The sequence below is a fragment of the Capra hircus genome, chromosome 23, assembly GCF_001704415.2.
Source record: "Capra hircus breed San Clemente chromosome 23, ASM170441v1, whole genome shotgun sequence".
Lineage (NCBI taxonomy): Eukaryota > Metazoa > Chordata > Mammalia > Artiodactyla > Bovidae > Capra > Capra hircus.
The window spans coordinates 44,457,412-44,476,583 of NC_030830.1; the positions used below are offsets into that span (position 1 = coordinate 44,457,412).

At 37.0% G+C, this 19,172-nt stretch overlaps 1 protein-coding gene across 2 annotated transcripts in view; it reads right to left on the reverse strand.

Moving 5' to 3' along the window:
- COL21A1 (collagen type XXI alpha 1 chain) overlaps positions 1-19,172 on the reverse strand; it is a 254,450-nt gene that overhangs the window by 72,486 nt on the left and 162,792 nt on the right. For both annotated transcript variants that reach the window (XM_018039271.1, XM_018039272.1), the window contains 4 exons: positions 6,196-6,249; positions 5,682-5,735; positions 5,039-5,092; positions 4,796-4,849 (listed from right to left, as the gene is read on the reverse strand). In XM_018039271.1, the coding sequence (XP_017894760.1) occupies positions 4,796-4,849; positions 5,039-5,092; positions 5,682-5,735; positions 6,196-6,249 (216 nt within the window). The remainder of the gene's footprint in view (positions 1-4,795; positions 4,850-5,038; positions 5,093-5,681; positions 5,736-6,195; positions 6,250-19,172) is intronic.

Consider the following 19,172-nt stretch of genomic DNA (forward strand, 5'->3'; position numbering starts at 1 on the left):
GTGGGTTTCTTTTTGAGGTGATGAAAATGTTCTAAAATTAAACTGTAGTGTTGATTGAGTAACTCTGTAGATATACTGCTGCTGCTGCTAAGTCGCTTCAGTTGTGACCAACTCTGTGCGACCCCACAGACAGCAGCCCACCAGGCTCCACTGTCCCTGGGATTCTCCAGGCAAGAACACTGGAGTGGGTTGCCATTTCCTTCTCCAATGCATGAAAGTGAAAAGTGAAAGTGAAGTCATTCAGTCATGTCTGACTCCTAGCAACCCCATGGACTGCAGCCCACCAGGCTCCTCCATCCATGGGATTGTCCAGGCAAGAGTACTGGAGTGGGGTGCCATTGACTTCTCCGTAGATATACTAGAAACCATTGAATTTTATACATCAAATGAGTAAACGTATGATATGTGACTTATTTATCAATAAGCTGTTAAAAAGAGTAAACTGAAGTTTACAATTGTGGGTATATACATGTGAATGTATCACCTAGATTAATATCAGAAAGGGCAAGGAAGTAGAAAAAGAACAAACTTAGCCCAAGTTAGCAGAAGGAAAGTGAAAGTGAAAGTTGCTCAGTTGTGTCTGACTCTTTGTGACCCCATGGACTATACAGTACATGGAATTCTCCAGGCCAGAACACTGGAGTGGTATCTGTTCCCTTCTCCAGGGGATCTTCCCAACCCAGGAATTGAGCTAGGGTCTCCTGCATTGCAGGTGGATTCTTTACCGACTGAGATATCAGGGAAGCCTAGCAGAAGGAAGGAAATAATTAATTAGAAGAAAAATAAATGAAGCAGAGAATAGGAAAACAATAGTAATTTTTTTAAAAAAAGACAAAGCTAGAGTTTGGATTTTTTAAAAAATAAAAAGAATAACTCCTTATGAGACTAATTAAGAAAAAATAATAATAGCCAAGACTCAAAATCAGAAATAAAAAGGGAAAAGTTACAATCGACTCAAAATAAATTTTTTAAAGGGTCAAACTCTTATGAATAATTATATGGACAAACTAGAAAAAAAGAGAAATTCCTACAATCTACCAAGACTGAATAAACAGAAAGCCTGAATAGACCAATGACAAATAAAGAAGACTATATAAAGAAGAGCTGACTCATTGGAAAAGACTCTGATGCTGGGAGGGATTGGGGGCAGGAGGAGAAGGGGACGACAGAGGATGAGATGGCTGGATGGCATCACCGACTCAATGGACGTGAGTCTGAGTGAACTCCAGGAGTTGGTGATGGACAGGGAGGCCTGGCGTGCTGCGATTCATGGGGTTGTGAAGAGTCGGATATGACTGAGTGACTGAACTGAACTAAACTGATATAAGTAACCAAAAGCCTTCCAATAAAGAAAGTCCCAGGAACAGATGACTTCACAGGTAAATTTTTGAAATACTTAAAGAAGAATTAATACCAATCCACCTTACAGCCTTCCAAGAAAAAGAAGACAGAACACTTCCAAACTTATTAGACCAGTATCAAATAAAGCCCAAGAAAACACTACAAGAAAAGAAAACTACAGACCAATATCCTTCATGATCATGCATGCAAATAGTCTCAACAAATATTAGCAAACTGAATTCAACAGTGCATTGGAAGGTGACACCAATATCCTTCATGATCATGCATGGAAAAAGTCTCAACAAATATTAGGAAACTGAGTTCAACAGTGCATCGGAAGGATCATACATCATGATTAAGTGGGACTTATCTCTGGAATGCAAAGATGGTTCAGTATGGATATACCACATTGACAGAATGAAGATAAAAATCACATGATCCTCTCAATAAATGCAGAAAAAGCATTTGATGAAGTTCAACACTATTTCATGACAAAAATTCTCAACAAATTACATGAAACTTACCTCAACATAATAAAGACCATAGATGTATGAAAAGCCCACAGCTAATATCATATTCAATGGTAAAGAGGTGAAGATTTTTCCCCTAAGATCAAGAACAAGGCAAGGATGCCCACATCTACCACTTCTATTCAACATAGTACTGACAGTATTAGTCAGAGCAGTAATGCAAGAAAAAGAAATTTTAAAATATCTAAATTGGAAAGGAAAAAGTAAAACTCTCTGTTTGTAGATAATATGATCTTGCATAAGGAAAACACTAAAGACTACATAAAATAATGCTAAAACTAACAAATGCAGTAAAGTTGCAGCGTACAAAGTCAACATACAGAAATAAGTGAATGTTATACAATAACAGTGAACCATCTACAAAGGAAATTAAGAAAAGAATCCTAAAGTTGCATCAAAAATCATAAAATGCTTAGGAATAATCTAAGCCAAGGAAGTGACAGACTTGAATGCTGAAAATGATAAAATATTGATGAAAGAAATTAAAGACATTAATTAATAAATGAAAAAGCTTTCCTAGCTCACGGATTGGAATACTTTATATTGTTAAAATGTTTATTCAACCCCAAATGATCTATACACTCAATGCAATCCCTACCGAAACCCTAATGGCATTTTTATATATAAACAGCAAAAACAATCCTAATATTCATATAACCAAAAGCACAGATGACAAAAGCAAAAGTAGAGAACTGGGGTTTTATCAGACTTAAAAGCTTCTGCACAACAAAGGAAATCATCAACAAGATGAAAAGAAAAGGCAGACTATGGAATGGAAGAAAATATTTGCAAGTCACATATCTGATAAAGAGTTAATATAAAAAATATATAAGAAACTCCTACAACTCAATAGAAAAAAAATCATAACCAATTTAAAAATAGGCAAAGGAACTGAGGAATCACTTCTCCAAGAAGACACACAAATGGCCAACAAGTAAATGAAAAGGTACTCAGCATCACTAATCATCAAGAAAATGCAAATCAAAACTACAATGAGATATCACCTCTTATCAGTTGGCATTATTATAAATATACACACACACACACACACACACACAAAAGTGCTGGCAAGAATTTGGAAAAACTGGAACCCTTGTACACTATTATAGGGATGTAAATTGGTACACCCACTATAGAAAACAATGTGGAGGTTCCTCAAAAAATTAATAAAAGTGTATATTATCCAGCAATATCACTTCTGCATATATAACAAAGAGAATGAAAACCTTGAAGAGATATCCAAACTACTGGGTTGATTGCAGCATTATTCACAATAGGCAAGACATGGAAGAAACTTAATGTCCATCAACAGATGAATGACTTTAAAGTGTGATATAGATAAACACGCACACACACACATACACAGGGGAATATTTTTCAACCTGAAAAAGAAATAAATCTTTCCATTTTCAACAACACGGATAACCTGGAGGACATACACTAGTGAAATAAGCCATATGTAAAATGATAACCATTACACGGTCCCACTTTCATGAGGAACCTGAAATGGTCAAATTCACAGAAGCAGAGAATAGAATTTTGTCAGGGGCTGGGGAAAGGGAACCAAGGAAGTATTGGTCAAAAAATACAAAGATTCAATTATGCAAAATGAATAAGTCCTAGAAATCTACTGTACAATAGAGCTTAGGGCCTACAGATAACAATACTGCTTTGTAAACTTTAAAATTTGCTATGAGGGTAGATCTTATATTGTGCTCATATTACAAAAAATAATAAACAATAATAAAAGGGAAGGAAGGACATTTTTGGAGGTGACAGATATGTTTATACCGTCAATTGTGGTGAGGGTACACTGTACATACTTATGTGCAAACTCTCCAAGTTGTATTATAAGAATCTGTGTTCTCTAAAAACATCAAAAGACTGGATTATAAAATCTATGAGAGTTTTATTCTCTTCTGTATGTCTAGTACCTACAAAGTATAAATAAATACTTGCTTAATCAATAATCAAATAGGAAATAAAACACAAAACTAGTCAAATATAATTAATAATACACGATTGAACTCTTGAAAACAGAGCCCCGTACTGTACATTCAGGAAGCACTATCTGAAATCTTTAAGGACTCACTTGATATTTGGAGAACTTCCATTAACTTAAGTGAAAAAATGGACAGTGTTTCCAAAGGAAAAGAAAACACCTATAGATCAAAGAAATCTGAACTGAATTATTGAGCAAGTGAGGCCTTCAAAGTTGTGACCATTAGGAAACGTGATGACATCTCTAATCTAATGCTTGACCAAGTGGTCTTGCTGGCTGATGGATTTACACAAATTCTCTCCTAGGGATCAAAACAAACACACAGCAGAATAATGATGTGGACTGTTGGCTTATTCCAGATATATTGACTTGAATATATACGTCCCTGATGTTCTTTTATTTAATAGGTCACACTATAGAAAGACTGTTTCTGTTTGATAATTGACCCAGAAAAACTTATTTATGTAAGAATAAGATGGTGTTCACCCACCATCATAGGAGCATGTGCTTTTTCAGGATTGATAAGTCATTGGCATGTCCCCATTCTTCTTACTCTAATTCTCCCATATTCATATCACACAAGTTATCAGGATTAAGGTTAAAATTGTTAGGGTTGAGGATTCATTCCCCTACTCTCTGAAAAAAAGTCAAATCCCTTGGAAGACACAGCTAAGTACCTGTGGCTCAGATCAACTAAACAAACCTATCTGAATGGCTCATTGAAGAAGCTTCTAATATCCTGGGATTTTATTTCCAACACATAAGAATTCATGATATATTCAAAATAAATTGATTATGATCTTTAAATTACAACTTTTAGTTCATTCATTTTATACCAATGTCATATGCAAACAAAATTCTAGTATCTGTACATTTTTCTCATAATCACTCACTAGTTACAGAAACCTTTTTTGGTAAATACCTTGTAACCAGGGCTACCCATTAATCCATCCTTTCCATGTCTTCCAGGTTCTCCCTGAAAAATAAGTACAAGTATTTTAATATATTTTTGTACTAATGTTTCTTTTTTTTAATTTATTTATTTTAATTGGAGGTTAATTACTTTACAATATTGTATTGGTTTTGTTTCTTTTTTAAAAGAAGACAGTACAAGATAAATTTTATTTAATGTAAAATACTTAAGAAAATTTTCTGTCAAACTCACAGCACGTCCAGGAAGGCCAGGAAAGCCAGCATTTCCCTTTTCACCTTTTGCGCCCTGTTTTTAAAAACAAACAAAAACAATCCTTACAAGAAGGTTTTTAAATTCCAAGTCAAACTTAAATAGGAAGGAAAGATAATTTCCTCATGGACTGATAGAATTTGTGGAACCACAGCTTGTATTGGCCCTGCAGCTTTTGGCAAAGCATTATTTTACCAGGACACAATATGACATTGAGAATAAGGTGGATGAAGAATTATTAAAAGCATCTAAACACAGAAACCACATCTATGCAGAATTAAAAAGAAATGTGTATCTTAAACATAGAGAGAACATAATATCCCTTCAATGAGAAAAAATAAGATTCTCAAAGGACACACTGTTAAACAGCTACTACTTCCAAGTAATCTCTATCTATAAATATTTTGTTAAGTTCAGAAGGGTCAATAACACAAAGTATTCTTATAGAAAATCAAGTATAACAGTGAATAGTCATTTTCCATTTTTTCGTTGTTCTGAATAAACCCCACAGAGAAAGGTGAAAAAGCTAATTGCCAGCAGAGTGGACTGGGACTGAAATTTCAATTTTCTATTTCCATTATATTTAAAGTTCAATATGATACTCTGTTTTGGGATCTAAACTTCCCTTTTTGCCATAAAATCCAGGTGATCCTTTTTCTCCTTTGGGGCCCATTTCACCCTAAAAGACAAAATACAAATCCTGAATTTTAGAGAAGTATTTAGTATTTCTCTTATAGATTAAAGAAAAACACCAATTATACACAATGGAGTTTAATATGCTAACATCAAAACAAAATAGAAATAAAATTATTTAAAGTTTATTTACAAAAGTTTTCTATCCCAGGCTTTATAAAGCAAAAGCAAGGAAAAGTGAGGGCATTTGTTACTCTAATAGGGCTTTATAAAGATTAAGAGAATTTCTATATAATCAGTTACTCATCAATTTTTAAATACTATAAGATTTATGGCTGAAAATTTTAAAGGAAATTTGTAAAAGCTTTATGTAAACTATGTATTAATCTTAACCTAGTCATTTAATATATGAGCATTTATTGATAGCACATTTATAACATAGAGTGCTTTCAATTTGAAGTAAAGTGAAACATTGCTTAATTTTATAAAGAACAGATTTCTTCAACCTTTGATCCTGGTATTCCATGAAGCCCAGGAAAACCAGGAAGTCCACGGTCACCCTAAAAATAAAACAAATTAATTAAAGAAAACACATTTCAGCCTAAAAATATCAATATATACTCTTCCACCTCATTCTTGACAAAATCTATTGGAAACAAATCTGCAAACAGTTAAATATACATCTGCACTAAAACCCTGTCCCTATAAAAGACTAATCCTCTTTTAGCAGAGTTTCATTTATGATCAGAGAAGGAGAATATGAGAGGCCAGAGGAATCTCATCAATAGTTCTTACCCCACCCTTAGAGAGCAGTCATCCATTCTAAAAACACTTAGGCTCTTATGTGGCAAGACCTAGGAGTTAATGGAAATGGCCGAGGGCTAACACTGCTGAGAGAGCCGTCCTCTGAGTTCCCAGCTCAGTGCAGATAGACTTGAGATGAAAGTCTAGGATCCTGTGGAGGATTTTTCTCCTATTGTTGATCTCAGTAAATTGTTCATGGTAGGTGTCTATTCACATGTGTCTACGAAGAGGGAAGGATCTACATGATCTCCAGAAGAGGAGAGATGGAGAAAATCACAACAGTGTGATATTTGGTGGACATAATTTTCATACTTATTTCTGTGAGACTTAGTGCTGTTGTCTTAGGTTCAAAAATCTTAATTGTCAAGACACAGTTTCAAGAGAAGCCCAATGGCTCACTCAGCAAGATTTAGGTTAATTCACATTTATTTAGGCAAATTAAGACACTGCATACAAAAAATTTATGATTTCCTTAGCTGTCTGGTAGAGAGAGAAGAGGATGTGACCAGTTATCTATGATAGATGTAATTCTTAAAAATCTCAATTTTAATGAAGGTTGTTTATTCACACATTTTAAAGAGTTTACAGTTATTCAAGGCATAGAACCCTTGAAAGGCAACTCTTTCCACCCTAAATTCCAAGTCACCAAATCACATGGTTACCTACTACCCCATTTTTCAGTTTCGAGCATAAAGTTAAAGGTGAGAGAACTACCTGTCTGAATTGAGACAAGAGTTGAAGGTCAGGTAGACAAAGATACACTCTTGATAAGATGGAATTTAGCTGAGTAATCAGTACTTAATAAAAGTACAAAAAGAAGGGTAAACTGAACTCACTTTAAGGATGAACCTAGTTTCACCTAAGAATTCCGTTCTCTGACTACTTATAGAAGACACCATCTTCAAACTGGTGATATTTTCCTGGAGATAAGATAAACCAACCTCAGAGGAAGTGAGAAGACCAGGAAAATTAACCCACACTGGAACCAAGAAAACATAAAATCTGAACAAAACTACCCTCATGTGCATAAGCAAGATTTTTAAGTAAGATTAAAAGGCACAGCATCCATATTAATATCCAGCAATGAAGAGGGGAGGGGCAGAGAAACAGTAAAATGCTTGGAGACTACTAAGGCAATATCTACAAAATACAAAGCACGAGAAAGTGCAACTCAGACCCAATACACTCAGCCAAGTAGTGTCCAAGGTTTAAAAGTAATAGGTAGCAAAGAAGTTGTAAAAGTAAGCCAGTGTCTACCTACAATGGTTCTAAAATGTGAAAGATAAATGCTGCTGTGTTTGCCATTGAGCAGTTGAGTCATCAGTTACTGCAGGAAAGTTTAGCCTAAGTAATCAGTTTAGCCTGATTAATATAAAAATTTATCTACTAGCAAAAAGAAGCTGCCAAATAATAATATTAAAAAAATAAATATGGTGGTGGCTCTGAGGCTAGGTAGTGGCCAGTGAAAGATAATTTCTGGAGGTTGGAAATACAATGATTCATGTAATGCAGTGACTATTTGGTGAAAACTTTGCTTGTAATAAATTGTAAAGGCAAAGAATGCATCCAATGAACTTAGCTAAAGAACAACAACAACAAAAAAAGAATGACAGTATCATGAATCAATTGGTATTGGCTACATTTTAAAAGGTAACTATAAGAGAGATCAGTTCAGAAAAGAATCAGCCAGTTTGCAAGTTGCAATTAAAAGAATAGATCAAGTCTAAAAATACTGGGATGGGGAGGATACACCTTTTAACCCCCATCTCTAATAGGCAAATAATGAAATTGGAGAAGGCCTTTAAAAGAAGTTCAGTCAAAACACAGCCTCTGGGAAGGTACAACTCAAGTGTGTGCCCCTAAAAACCATTCTCAGTGCAGTCAGTTCAGTTCAGTTCAGTTGCTGATTTGTGTCCAACTCTTTGAGACCCCATGGACTACAGCACACCAGGCCTCCCTGTCCATTGCCAATTCCTGGAGCTTATGCAAACTCATGTCCATTGAGTCGGTGATGTCATCCAACCAATTCATCCTCTTCTATCCCTTTCTCCTCCTGCCGTCAATGTTTCCCAGCATCAGAGTTTTTCAAATGAATCAGTTCTTCACATCAGGTGGCCAAAGTACTGGAGTTTCAGCTTCAGCACCAGCCCTTCCAATGAATATTCAGGACTGATTTCCTTTAGGATGGACTGCTTGTATCTCCTTGCAGTCCAAGGGACTCTCAAGAGTCTTCTCCAACACCACAGTTCAAAAGCATCAATTCTTCAGTGCTCAACTTTCTTCACAGTCCAACTCTCACATCCATACATGACTACTGGAAAACCTGCAGCTTTGACTAGATGGACCTTTGTTAGCAAAGTAATGTCTCTGCTTTTTAATACGCTGTCTATGTATGGTCATAACTTTCCTTCCAAGGAGCGAGCATCTTTTAATTTCATGGCTGCAGTCACCATCTGCAGTGATTTTGGAGCCCCCTCCCGAAAAAAGTCTGTCAATGTTTCCAATGTTTCCCATTGTATTTGCCATGAAGTGATGGGACCAGATGCAATGAACTTAGCTTTCTGAATGTTGAGCTTGAAGCCAACTTTTTCACTCTCCTTTTTCACTTTGATCAAGAGGTTCTTCAGCTCTTCACTTTCTGCCATAAGGGTGGTGTCATTTGCATATATGAGGTTATTGATATTCCTCACAGCAATCTTGACTCCAGCTTGTCCTTCATCCAGCCCAGTATTTCTCATGATGTACTCTGCATATAAGTTAAATAAGAGGGTGACAATAAACATCCTTGAAGTACTCCTTTTCCTATTTGGAACCAGTCCGTTGTTCCATGTCCAGTTCTAACTGTTGCTTCTTGACCTGCATACAGATTTCTCAGGAGGCAGGTCAGGTGGTCTGCTATTTCTATCTCTTGAAGAATTTTCCACAGTTCATTGTGGTCCACACAGTCAAAGGCTTTGGCATAGTCAATAAAGCAGAAGTAGATGCTTTTCTGGAACTCCTGCTTTTTCGTTTGATCCAATGGATACTGGCAATTTGATCTCTGGTTCCTCTACCTTTTCTAAATTCAGCTTGAACATCTGGAAGTTCACAGTTCACAGACTGTTGAAGCCTGGCTTGGAGAATTTTGAGCATTACTTCGCTAGTGTGTGAGATGAGTGCAATTGTGTGGTAGTTTGAACAGTCTTTAGCATTGCCTTTCTTTGGTATTGGAATGAAAATTGACCTTTTCCAGTCCTGTGGCCACTGCTGAGTTTTCCAAATTTGCTGGCATATTGAGTGTGACACTTTCAAAGCATCATCTCTTAGGATTTGAAGTCGCTCACCTGGAATTCCATCACCTCCACTAGCTTTGCTCGTAGTGATGCTTCCTAAGGCCCACTTGACTTCACATTCCAGGATGTCTGGCTCTAGGTGAGTGATCACACCATCATGATTATCTTGGTCATGAAGATCTTTTTTGTACAGTTCTTCTTGCAGTGTATTCTTGCCCCCTCTTCTTCATATCTTCTGCTTCTGTTAGGTCCATACCATTTCTGTCCTTTATTGAGTCCATCTTTGCATGAAATGTTCCCTTGGTATCTCTAATTTTCTTGAAGAGATCTCTAGTCTTTCCCATTCTATTGTTTTCCTCTATTTCTTTGTGTTGATCACTGAGGAAGGCTTTCTTATCTCTCCTTGCTATTCTTTGGAACTCTGCATTCAGATGGGTATATCCTTCCTTTTCTCTATCTCTAGCTTCTCTTCTATCCACAGCTATTTGTAAGGCCTCCTCAGACAGTCATTTTGCCTTTTTGCTTTTCTTTTTTCTTGGGGATAGTCGTGATCCCTGTCTCCTGTACAATGTCACAAATCTGTCTATAGTTCTTCAGGCACTCTGCCTGTCAAATCTAATCCCTTGACTCTATCTGTCACTTCCACTGTATGATCGTAAGGGATTTGATTTAGGTCATACCTGAATGGTCTAGTGGTTTTCCCTTCTTTCTTCAATTTAAGTCTAAATTTGGCAATAAGGAGTTCATGGTCTATGCCACAGTCAGCTCCCAGTCTTGTTTTTGCTGACTGTATAGAGCCTCTTCATTGTTGGCTGCAAAGAATATAATCAATCTGATTTCGGTGTTGACCATCTGGTGATGTCCATGTGTAGTCTTCTCTTTTGTTGTTGGAAGAGGGTGTTTGCTATGACCAGTGCATTCTCTTGGCAAAACTCTATTAGCCTTTGCCCAGCTTTGTGCACACCAGGACCCAGGAGAAATGAGCAGTGACACCACTGGAGACTGACCCAGACTTGCCCGTGAGTGTCCAGGAGTCTCTGGCAGAGGTGTGGGTTGGCAGTGGCCTGCTGCAGGGCTGGGGGCACTGAGTGTAGCAGTGCATCATTCATGGGACCTTTTGAAGGAGGTCACCATTATCTTCATTACCTCCACCATAGTTTGTAAATAGCAAGGAGGGAACACAGATGCACCCATCAACAGAAAATTGGATTAAAGATTTACTGAACATGGCCCTGCCCATCAGAACAAGACCTAATTTTCCCCTCAGGCTCTCTCCCTTCAGGAAGCTTCCATTAGCCTCTTATCCTTCTCTATCAGAGGGCAGACAGACTGAAAACCACAATCACAGGAAACTAACCACTCTGATCACATGGACCACAGCCTTGTCTAACTCAATGAAACTATGAACCATGCCATGTAGGGACACCCAAGACGGACGGGTCATGGTGGAGAGTTCTGACAAAATGTGGTCCACTGGAGAAGGGAATGCCAAACCAATTCAGTACTCTTGCCTTGAGAACCCCATGAACATGAAAAACTATTCTCAAATTCTCTAAATTACTAAAAGTTGCTTCAAAACATTCTCTCAAGCTGGACATGATGGTTTAATAAAAAGAAACTCTACTTATTAGTAACTAACCAATGAATGCATAAAGGGCCATGACTAAGATAAAATTGTGGGTGATGCTGCAGGCTGGAATCACAAGTCAACAATACAAAATTACAAATAAAAATTTGCTGATAAATATTTGCTGTTGAGAGAATTATTCTACCAAAAGAATCATAAATCTGGACTAAAAGAGACTATGACTGTGCAAAACTTTTAAACAAAGTTGCCCTGTACCGCCACTGCTTTTAATGTTTTTCTATCAGTTTTTACCAGCCCATAAATTAAGACAAAATATAAAAATAAAAGAGGTAAAACTTGGAAAGAAGAGTAAAAAATATATTTATTTATGATTATATCTCTATTTGCCAATATACCTATTACCTTGAAATAACTGATAAATCAGTTAATTGCTGTTCTAAAAATTAAAATACAAAACAGCTTTTATATGTATAAGCAATAACCAAAATAAAAATATATTAAAGAAAATGTTCCACTTATAACAGAACCAAAAGAGACAAAAATTCCTACATATAAATTTAGGTAATGTTGAGAACCAACACAAAATAAAATTATATTATTCCATTGAGTTTTAAGATTGAAATGAAAAAAAAAGGTAAGTCACAATCCTGAATAGGAAAACTCAATATTGAAGTGATGTTAGTGCCTCTAAAATTAATCCATAAATTCAAAGGAATCCTCATTAAAATAGAAATAGAAACCTAAAAAAATTGAAAAAAAAAAAGATACAGGACTTTATCTGGAAAAATAAGCACGTAAGAATTGCCAGGAAAATTTTGATCATAAAGAGTAATGAAGAAGTTCTAGGCCTGCCAATATTAAATCACATTATGAAGTGACAATAATTAAACAATTTGGCCATGGAGAAGATGTAGACAGATAAGTGGAACAGAGTGGAAAGCCAAAAACACTGGACCCAAATGAAAATGGAAATTTAGGAATAATGAAGGTTTTTAAAATAAATGGAGAAGAAAGTGAAATTTCATAAACACTGTTGCAGCAATTGGCTATTCTTTTAGAAAAAGAAAGGTAAAAATATGAATACTCATCTAACTTTACTCCAAATACCAAAAATTTTAAGATTAAAATATAAAATAATAGAAATTTTTAAAATTAAATCATGAGTAATTATATTCAAAATGTTAGAATGCTGAATCTTTCTATATAGATAAAAATATAGGAGAAAAGAAGTAAAACTTTACATATATGTACACATACATATATTATATATATACATATTTTAAATTTCTGTATGACTAAAATTCTAAAAAACAAATTAAAAGACATAATATAATTCAGGAAAATTATTTTCATAGAATTCATGACATGCATATAAAAATCATTCTTAAAAAAGATGAATAGTCCAGAAGGAAAAAATTGCATATGAATAAAAATCAAATTGCAGAGAAGTAACATTATTTCCATGATTATACAGTAGAAGTGACAAATAGATTCAAGGGATTAGATCTGATAGAGTGCCTGAAGAACTATGGATGGAGGTTCATGACATTGTACAGGAGGCAGGGATCAAGATCATCCCCGAGAAAAAAAATCAAAAAGGCAAAATGGTTGTTTGAGGAGGCCTTACAAATAGCTGAGAAAAGAAGAGAAGAAAAAGACAAAGGAGAAAAGGAAAGATATATCCATTTGAATGCAGAGTTCCAAAGAAAAGCAAGGAGAGATAAGAAAGCATTCCTCAGTGATCAATGCAAAGAAACAGAGGAAAACAATAGAATGGGAAAGACTAGAGATCTCTTCAAGAAAATTAGAGATACCAAGGGAACATTTCATGCAAAGATGGACTCAATAAAGGACAGAAATGGTATGGACCTAACAGAAGCAGAAGATATGAAGAAGAGGGGGCAAGAATACACAGAAGAACTGTACAAAAAAGATCTTCATGATTCAGATAACCACAATGCTGTGATCACTCACCTAGAGCCAGACATCCTGGAGTGTGAAGTCAGTGGACCTTAGGAAGCATCACTACGAACAAAACTAGTGGAGGTGATGGAATTCCAGGTGAGCGATTTCAAATCCTAAGAGATGATGCTTTGAAAGTGTCACACTCAATATGCCAGCAAATTTGGAAAACTCAGCAGTGGCCACAGGACTGGAAAAGGTCAATTTTCATTCCAATCCCAAAGAAAGGCAATGCCAAAGACTGCTCAAACTACCACACAATTGCACTCATCTCACACACTAGCAAAGTAATGCTCAAAATTCTCCAAGTCAGGCTTCAACAGTACATGAACGATGAACTTCCAGATGATCAAGCTGAATTTAGAAAAGGTAGAGGAACCAGAGATCAAATTGCCAACATCCAATGGAATATAGAAAAAGCAAGAGAATTCCAGAAAAACATCTACTTCTGCTTTATTGACTACGCCAAAGCCTTTGACTGTGTGGACCACAACAAACTGTGGAAAATTCTTCAAGAGATAGAAATAGCAGACCACCTGACCTGCCTCCTGAGAAATCTGTATGCAGGTCAAGAAGCAACAGTTAGAACTGGACTGGAACAACAACAAATAGGGAAAGGAGTACATCAAGGCTGTATATTGTCACCCTGCCTATTTAGTTTATATGTACAGTACATCATGCAAAATGCTGGGCTAGATGAAGCACAAGCTGGAATCAAGACTTCTGGGAGAAATATCAATAACCTAAGATAGGCAGATGACACCACCCTTATGGGTGAAAGCGAAGAAGAATGAAAGAGCCTCTTGATGAAAATGAAAGAGGAGAGTGAAAAAGTTGGCTTAAAACTCAACATTCAGAAAAGTAAGTTCATGGCATCCTGTCCCATCTCTTCCTGGCAAGTAGGTGGGGAAACATTGGAAACAGTTACAAACTTTATTTTGAGGCGGTCCAAAATCACTGCAGATGGTGACTGCAGCCATGGAATTAAAAGACACTTGCTCCTTGGAAGAAAAGTTATGACCAACTTAGACAACATATTAAAAAGCAGAGACATTGCTGACAAGGTCCGTCTAGTCAGAGCTATGGTTTTTCCAGTAGTCATGTATTGACGTGAGAGTTGGACTGTAAAGAAAGCTGAGGGCTGAAGAATCGATGCTTTTGAATTGTGGTGGTGGAGAAGACTCTTGAGAGTCCCTTGGACTACAGGGAGATCCAACCAGTCCATCCTAAAGGAAATCATTCCTGAATATTCACTGGAAGGACTGATGCTGAAACTCCAATACTTTGGCCACCTGATGCAAAGAACTGACTCATTTGAAAAGACCTTGATGCTGGGAAAGATTGAGGGCAGGAGGAGAAGGGGACAACAGAGGATGAGATGATTGGATAGCATCACTGACTCAAATGATGTGAGTTTGAGTAAGCTCTGGGAGTTGGTAATGGACAGGGAGGCGGTAATGGACAGGGAGGCATGAGTCCATGGGCTCACAAGGAGTCAGAAATGACCAAGTGGCTGAACTGAACTAAACTGGATACTATTTCCAAAATCACATGACAAAGTACTTTACCTTACTCACTAAAAAAGAATTACAAATCAAACCAGTATCATTTTGAACATATAGTAATTAAAATCAGAAATTTTAATGAGTATCAGTGCTGAAAAAAGTGTGGGAAAAGATATTTTCCACATACTTGTTGATAGAGTACACACTTTCTGGAAGGTAAACAATTTGCATTAAAATTTAGTTATGAATTTAACCCTTTGATTCTCTAATCAATTCCACCTCTGAGAAATTTTCCTATGGATATACTCAGAAAAATTTACTGAGAAATACATACAAAGATGATCATTACAGTCTTGATGATATACCCACACTAAGGAACCACACACCCCTAAGTTAGAGGTTTCTTAAGTTGGGAAAAAACAGCTCCTATAAGTCTATAGCTGTGATTAACCTTCTTTATAGTTTCACTCACAAAGCCTTTTTGAATTTTCAACTTTCCACTAAACTGCTTGAGTTTTTTTCAGCTCTCATCTTTGGCACATAATGCCAATAATCTCTCTTAGAACAGTTCTTTGTATGGGTCATGTGCTTTATTAGACTCCAATCTCCTTGAGAAAAACATCCATTCTCGATGCACTCCTATTTTGTCTTAGTAGATGTGATCATTATTTAGCAATATTTATATTCTCTCTACTTCTAAGCTTATGGGGGAAATCACACCTGTCTGCCACTTGAAGTTGGTGTGGTTTACAAAATTTGCTCTGGCTAAATAATGATGAATGGAAGTGGTTTAAGAACAGCTGTGCGATTCTCCAGGGACCTGGTAGCATAATTAGTTATCATCTAGAGAGTGAAACTTCTGTTAGCCTGAGTCTGCTAAGAACTTAGTTTAATTTAATGAACAATAAATCTTTTGCTTTAAGGCATCAGCATTTGGGATTTGTCTGTCATTGCAGCATAACCTACTCTGTCCTAGCTGATGACTTAATAATGACTCATGATAATTTATTGAATTTATAACATACTTCCATTTTCTAAAATACAGTAAATACTCGAGTCCTCCAAGAAAATTCCATTAGAATAATTATTTTGAGGAGTCACACTCTTGGTTTCCACTTAGTTTACAAGAGATTAGAATCAAAGAGAATCCAAGATTTGCGGTAAAATAGCTCCATTTTCTCCAGGTTACCTCCAGCCCTTTTATGACTGATGAACATGCCTTTGATGAGACTGTCAATCTGATAGGTTGATTGAGAGTCACAGTCTCCAAAGCTAGGCTGAGATGACGTCTTTGAGCAATGAGAAAATATGAAAACTAATATTTTAAAACTCTCATTCTTTTAAACTTTCCATGTATCTGTGTTTTTAATGTATATAATCCTTTGTTCAGTAGCACAGTGTATAATTCATACATATACATGGGGCTACATGCCCAAAAGTTTTTCACTGCAAAGATTTTGCAGTTTAAAAATTTGATGAACTAAGATCTAAAGTAAACAATCCCTTCCTTCTCAAAAGTGATTTTTTTTTTCTTTCTTAAAGCCTTTATTTCTGAGATATGGCAGAAACATCTTACAGGTACACACAGAAAAGTAAGATTATGAATCCACTCGCATGGAACAATCAGTGCAAGCCATCACTCATCCCTCCAGCCTCCTCCTCCCTCTCCTTTTCCCCCCGCCCCCCTTCCCCTCCCCATCCCTTCCCCCTTTTCCCCTCCCCTTCTCCTCAGCTGCACACAGGCCTTTCCATATTGCAACTAATAGAGCAAAAAAGGAATAATCAGAATCTTAAAAAAGATTCTGGTCAAAGCAAAAAAAAAAAAAAAAAAAAGGGGGAAAGGAAAGCCACACTGAGATGAAGACATTTTGTTTCAACCCCTAATTCTTGAGAAAATTCGGGCAGATGACAAGTTTCTCATTTCTCATTTTCAAACCTGTAAAATAGGGATCATCTAGCTCACAATTACTGAAAAATGGGCAAAGCCTGATTTCTGCTACTAACCTTATAGGACTTTTTGTGAAGAGGCATGTGACAGAGAATGCATGTGGATAACATCCACGCAAGTATGTCTAAAAATAAAACAGAAAAACATACACACAACAGTATACCTTCAGGCATCCAAGATAGTGTAAGTCTTATACCTCTTCTTGTTTCTTATCCTCTTAGATAAAAGCAGACACCGAGTGTCACATGGGCCCAGACCATAATGATTTACTGGTAGCTGTTTAAATCCACTAGTACATTCTGTCTCTAACAGGGGCATTCCCTTGGGCTTGGGAGTCACCATCGGACTACACCTTCCGGAGCATCCCTGCCACAGTTTATCAGTGACCGCAACACAGAGCACACTCAAGTGAAGACAAGAAAGAAGAGTCTGAAATCAAGAAAAGACGAAACATTCTGTAAAAACTCAACAAAAGTTTTAAGCTTCCCAATGATGGCAGAGAAAAAGAAAACAGGACAAGAAGTGGTGGAGCAGCTAAGAAATGAGGCAGGACATAGAATGAACGGTTCTTCATCATGAACTGAAAGGCTGAATCCACTATAGTGCCCTACAAGGAAAGAGGGTGAAGGATCAGGAAACAATCGAGAGTTTGCAAAAGCATCTGCAGACGTAGGGAGAAACAAAACACACAGGTCAGCACCACATGGACAGATGGAAGGGACGTTCAGCCAAGCCTGACTCCAGAGAAGATTTCTGGGGGATCCTGCTGCCTTGGAGCAAAAGCTTCTAAGGAAAGGAGGTAGGAGAGAAGGAAACTGTGGCGCCACTCCTGCTCTACAAAGGAGAGAAAGTTTTTCTAAAAAGTCCTTGCTTGTAACAACTTCACGATTTCTCCAGATTCAGATGAAACAAAATATTGCATTAAAAAAAAAGTGTGTGTAGATATTCAATAATACTTTATGATTCATTCTATGATTTATAACATACTTATGCATGCATACATGCTAAGTCACTTCAGTCATGTCTGACTCTGCAACCCTATGGACTGTAGCCCACCAGGTTCCATCTGTCCATGGGATTCTCCAGGCAAGAATACTGCAGTGGGTTGCCATGCCCTCCTCCAAGGGATCTTCCCCACCCAGGGATCAAACCCACGTCTCTTACATTAACCTGTATTGGCAAGGGGGTTCTTTATCACTAGCACCACCTGGGAAGCCCCAACATATGATTCCAATATATGCTTATCACTGATGTGTATATATATTTGACACATAAACTGATATTCATATTCATTTATATTTAATAATAATAGAATAATAAGGTATTATTGGAGGAGAGGAAGGGCATGGGGTTGAAACTGGGACTCCCCAGTATCTAGAGAACAGAGAGAGATGACAACAATTAAATCATGAAAAGGGAACCAGTGAAAGCAAGAGAAAACCTAGGAACATGTGGTCCCAGAAGCCAGGAGAAGAATAGTTCCAAAAAGAAGGCAATAGACAGTTGTGTCAAATGCTGCTGAGACACAGATAAAGAGAGATACCAGAAAACAACGGCTCCCAGCTTTGAAAGGGAGGGGAAACTGATGATCTAAACATGTAGCATAAGGTCGGCATGGCGACCTCCTGGACGGGGTTCAGGAGAGTTTTTGAGTATTTACATTGTGATGGGAAACAGAAAAATAGGGGGCAGCCGAAGGAAGCTTTGCAGTGGATTTACCTTGGTACATTTCTTTTGGGTCATGACTTGGGCAATTGGGAAAATTTAATGAAGAAAGAACAAAGTAGCCATGTGGTCCAGCAACCCTGCCCCTGGGCATGTAACCTGACAGAACTATAATTCGAATAAGTATCTGCACGTCTGCGTTCACAGCAGTGCCAGGTATAATAACCAAGACATAAAAACATCCTAAGCATCCATCCATAGATGGATGAATAAAGAAGATATGGGGTATATCTATCTATCTATCTGTCTATCTATCTATAATAGAATATTACTCAGCAAAACAAGGATGAAATAATGCCATTTGCAACAACATGGATGAATTTAGAGATTATCACACTAAGTGAAGTAAGCCAGAAAGAGAAAGACATATACTTATATGTGGAATATAAACATACTATTATATATATATATAAAATATAGCTTATGTGTGGAATCTAAAATGAGATACAAACGAACTTACCTATGAGACAGAAACAAACTCACAGACACAGAGAACAGACTGGGGGGTGCCAAGGCTGGGGTGGGGGGGAATGGGGAGCCATAGAGCAGGAGTCTGAGATTAGCAGGTGCAAACTGTTATTTACAGCATGCATAAACACGGCCCTACTGTACAGCACAGACAACTGTACTGAATATCCTGCAGACAAACCACAATGGACAGGAATACGAAAAAGAATGC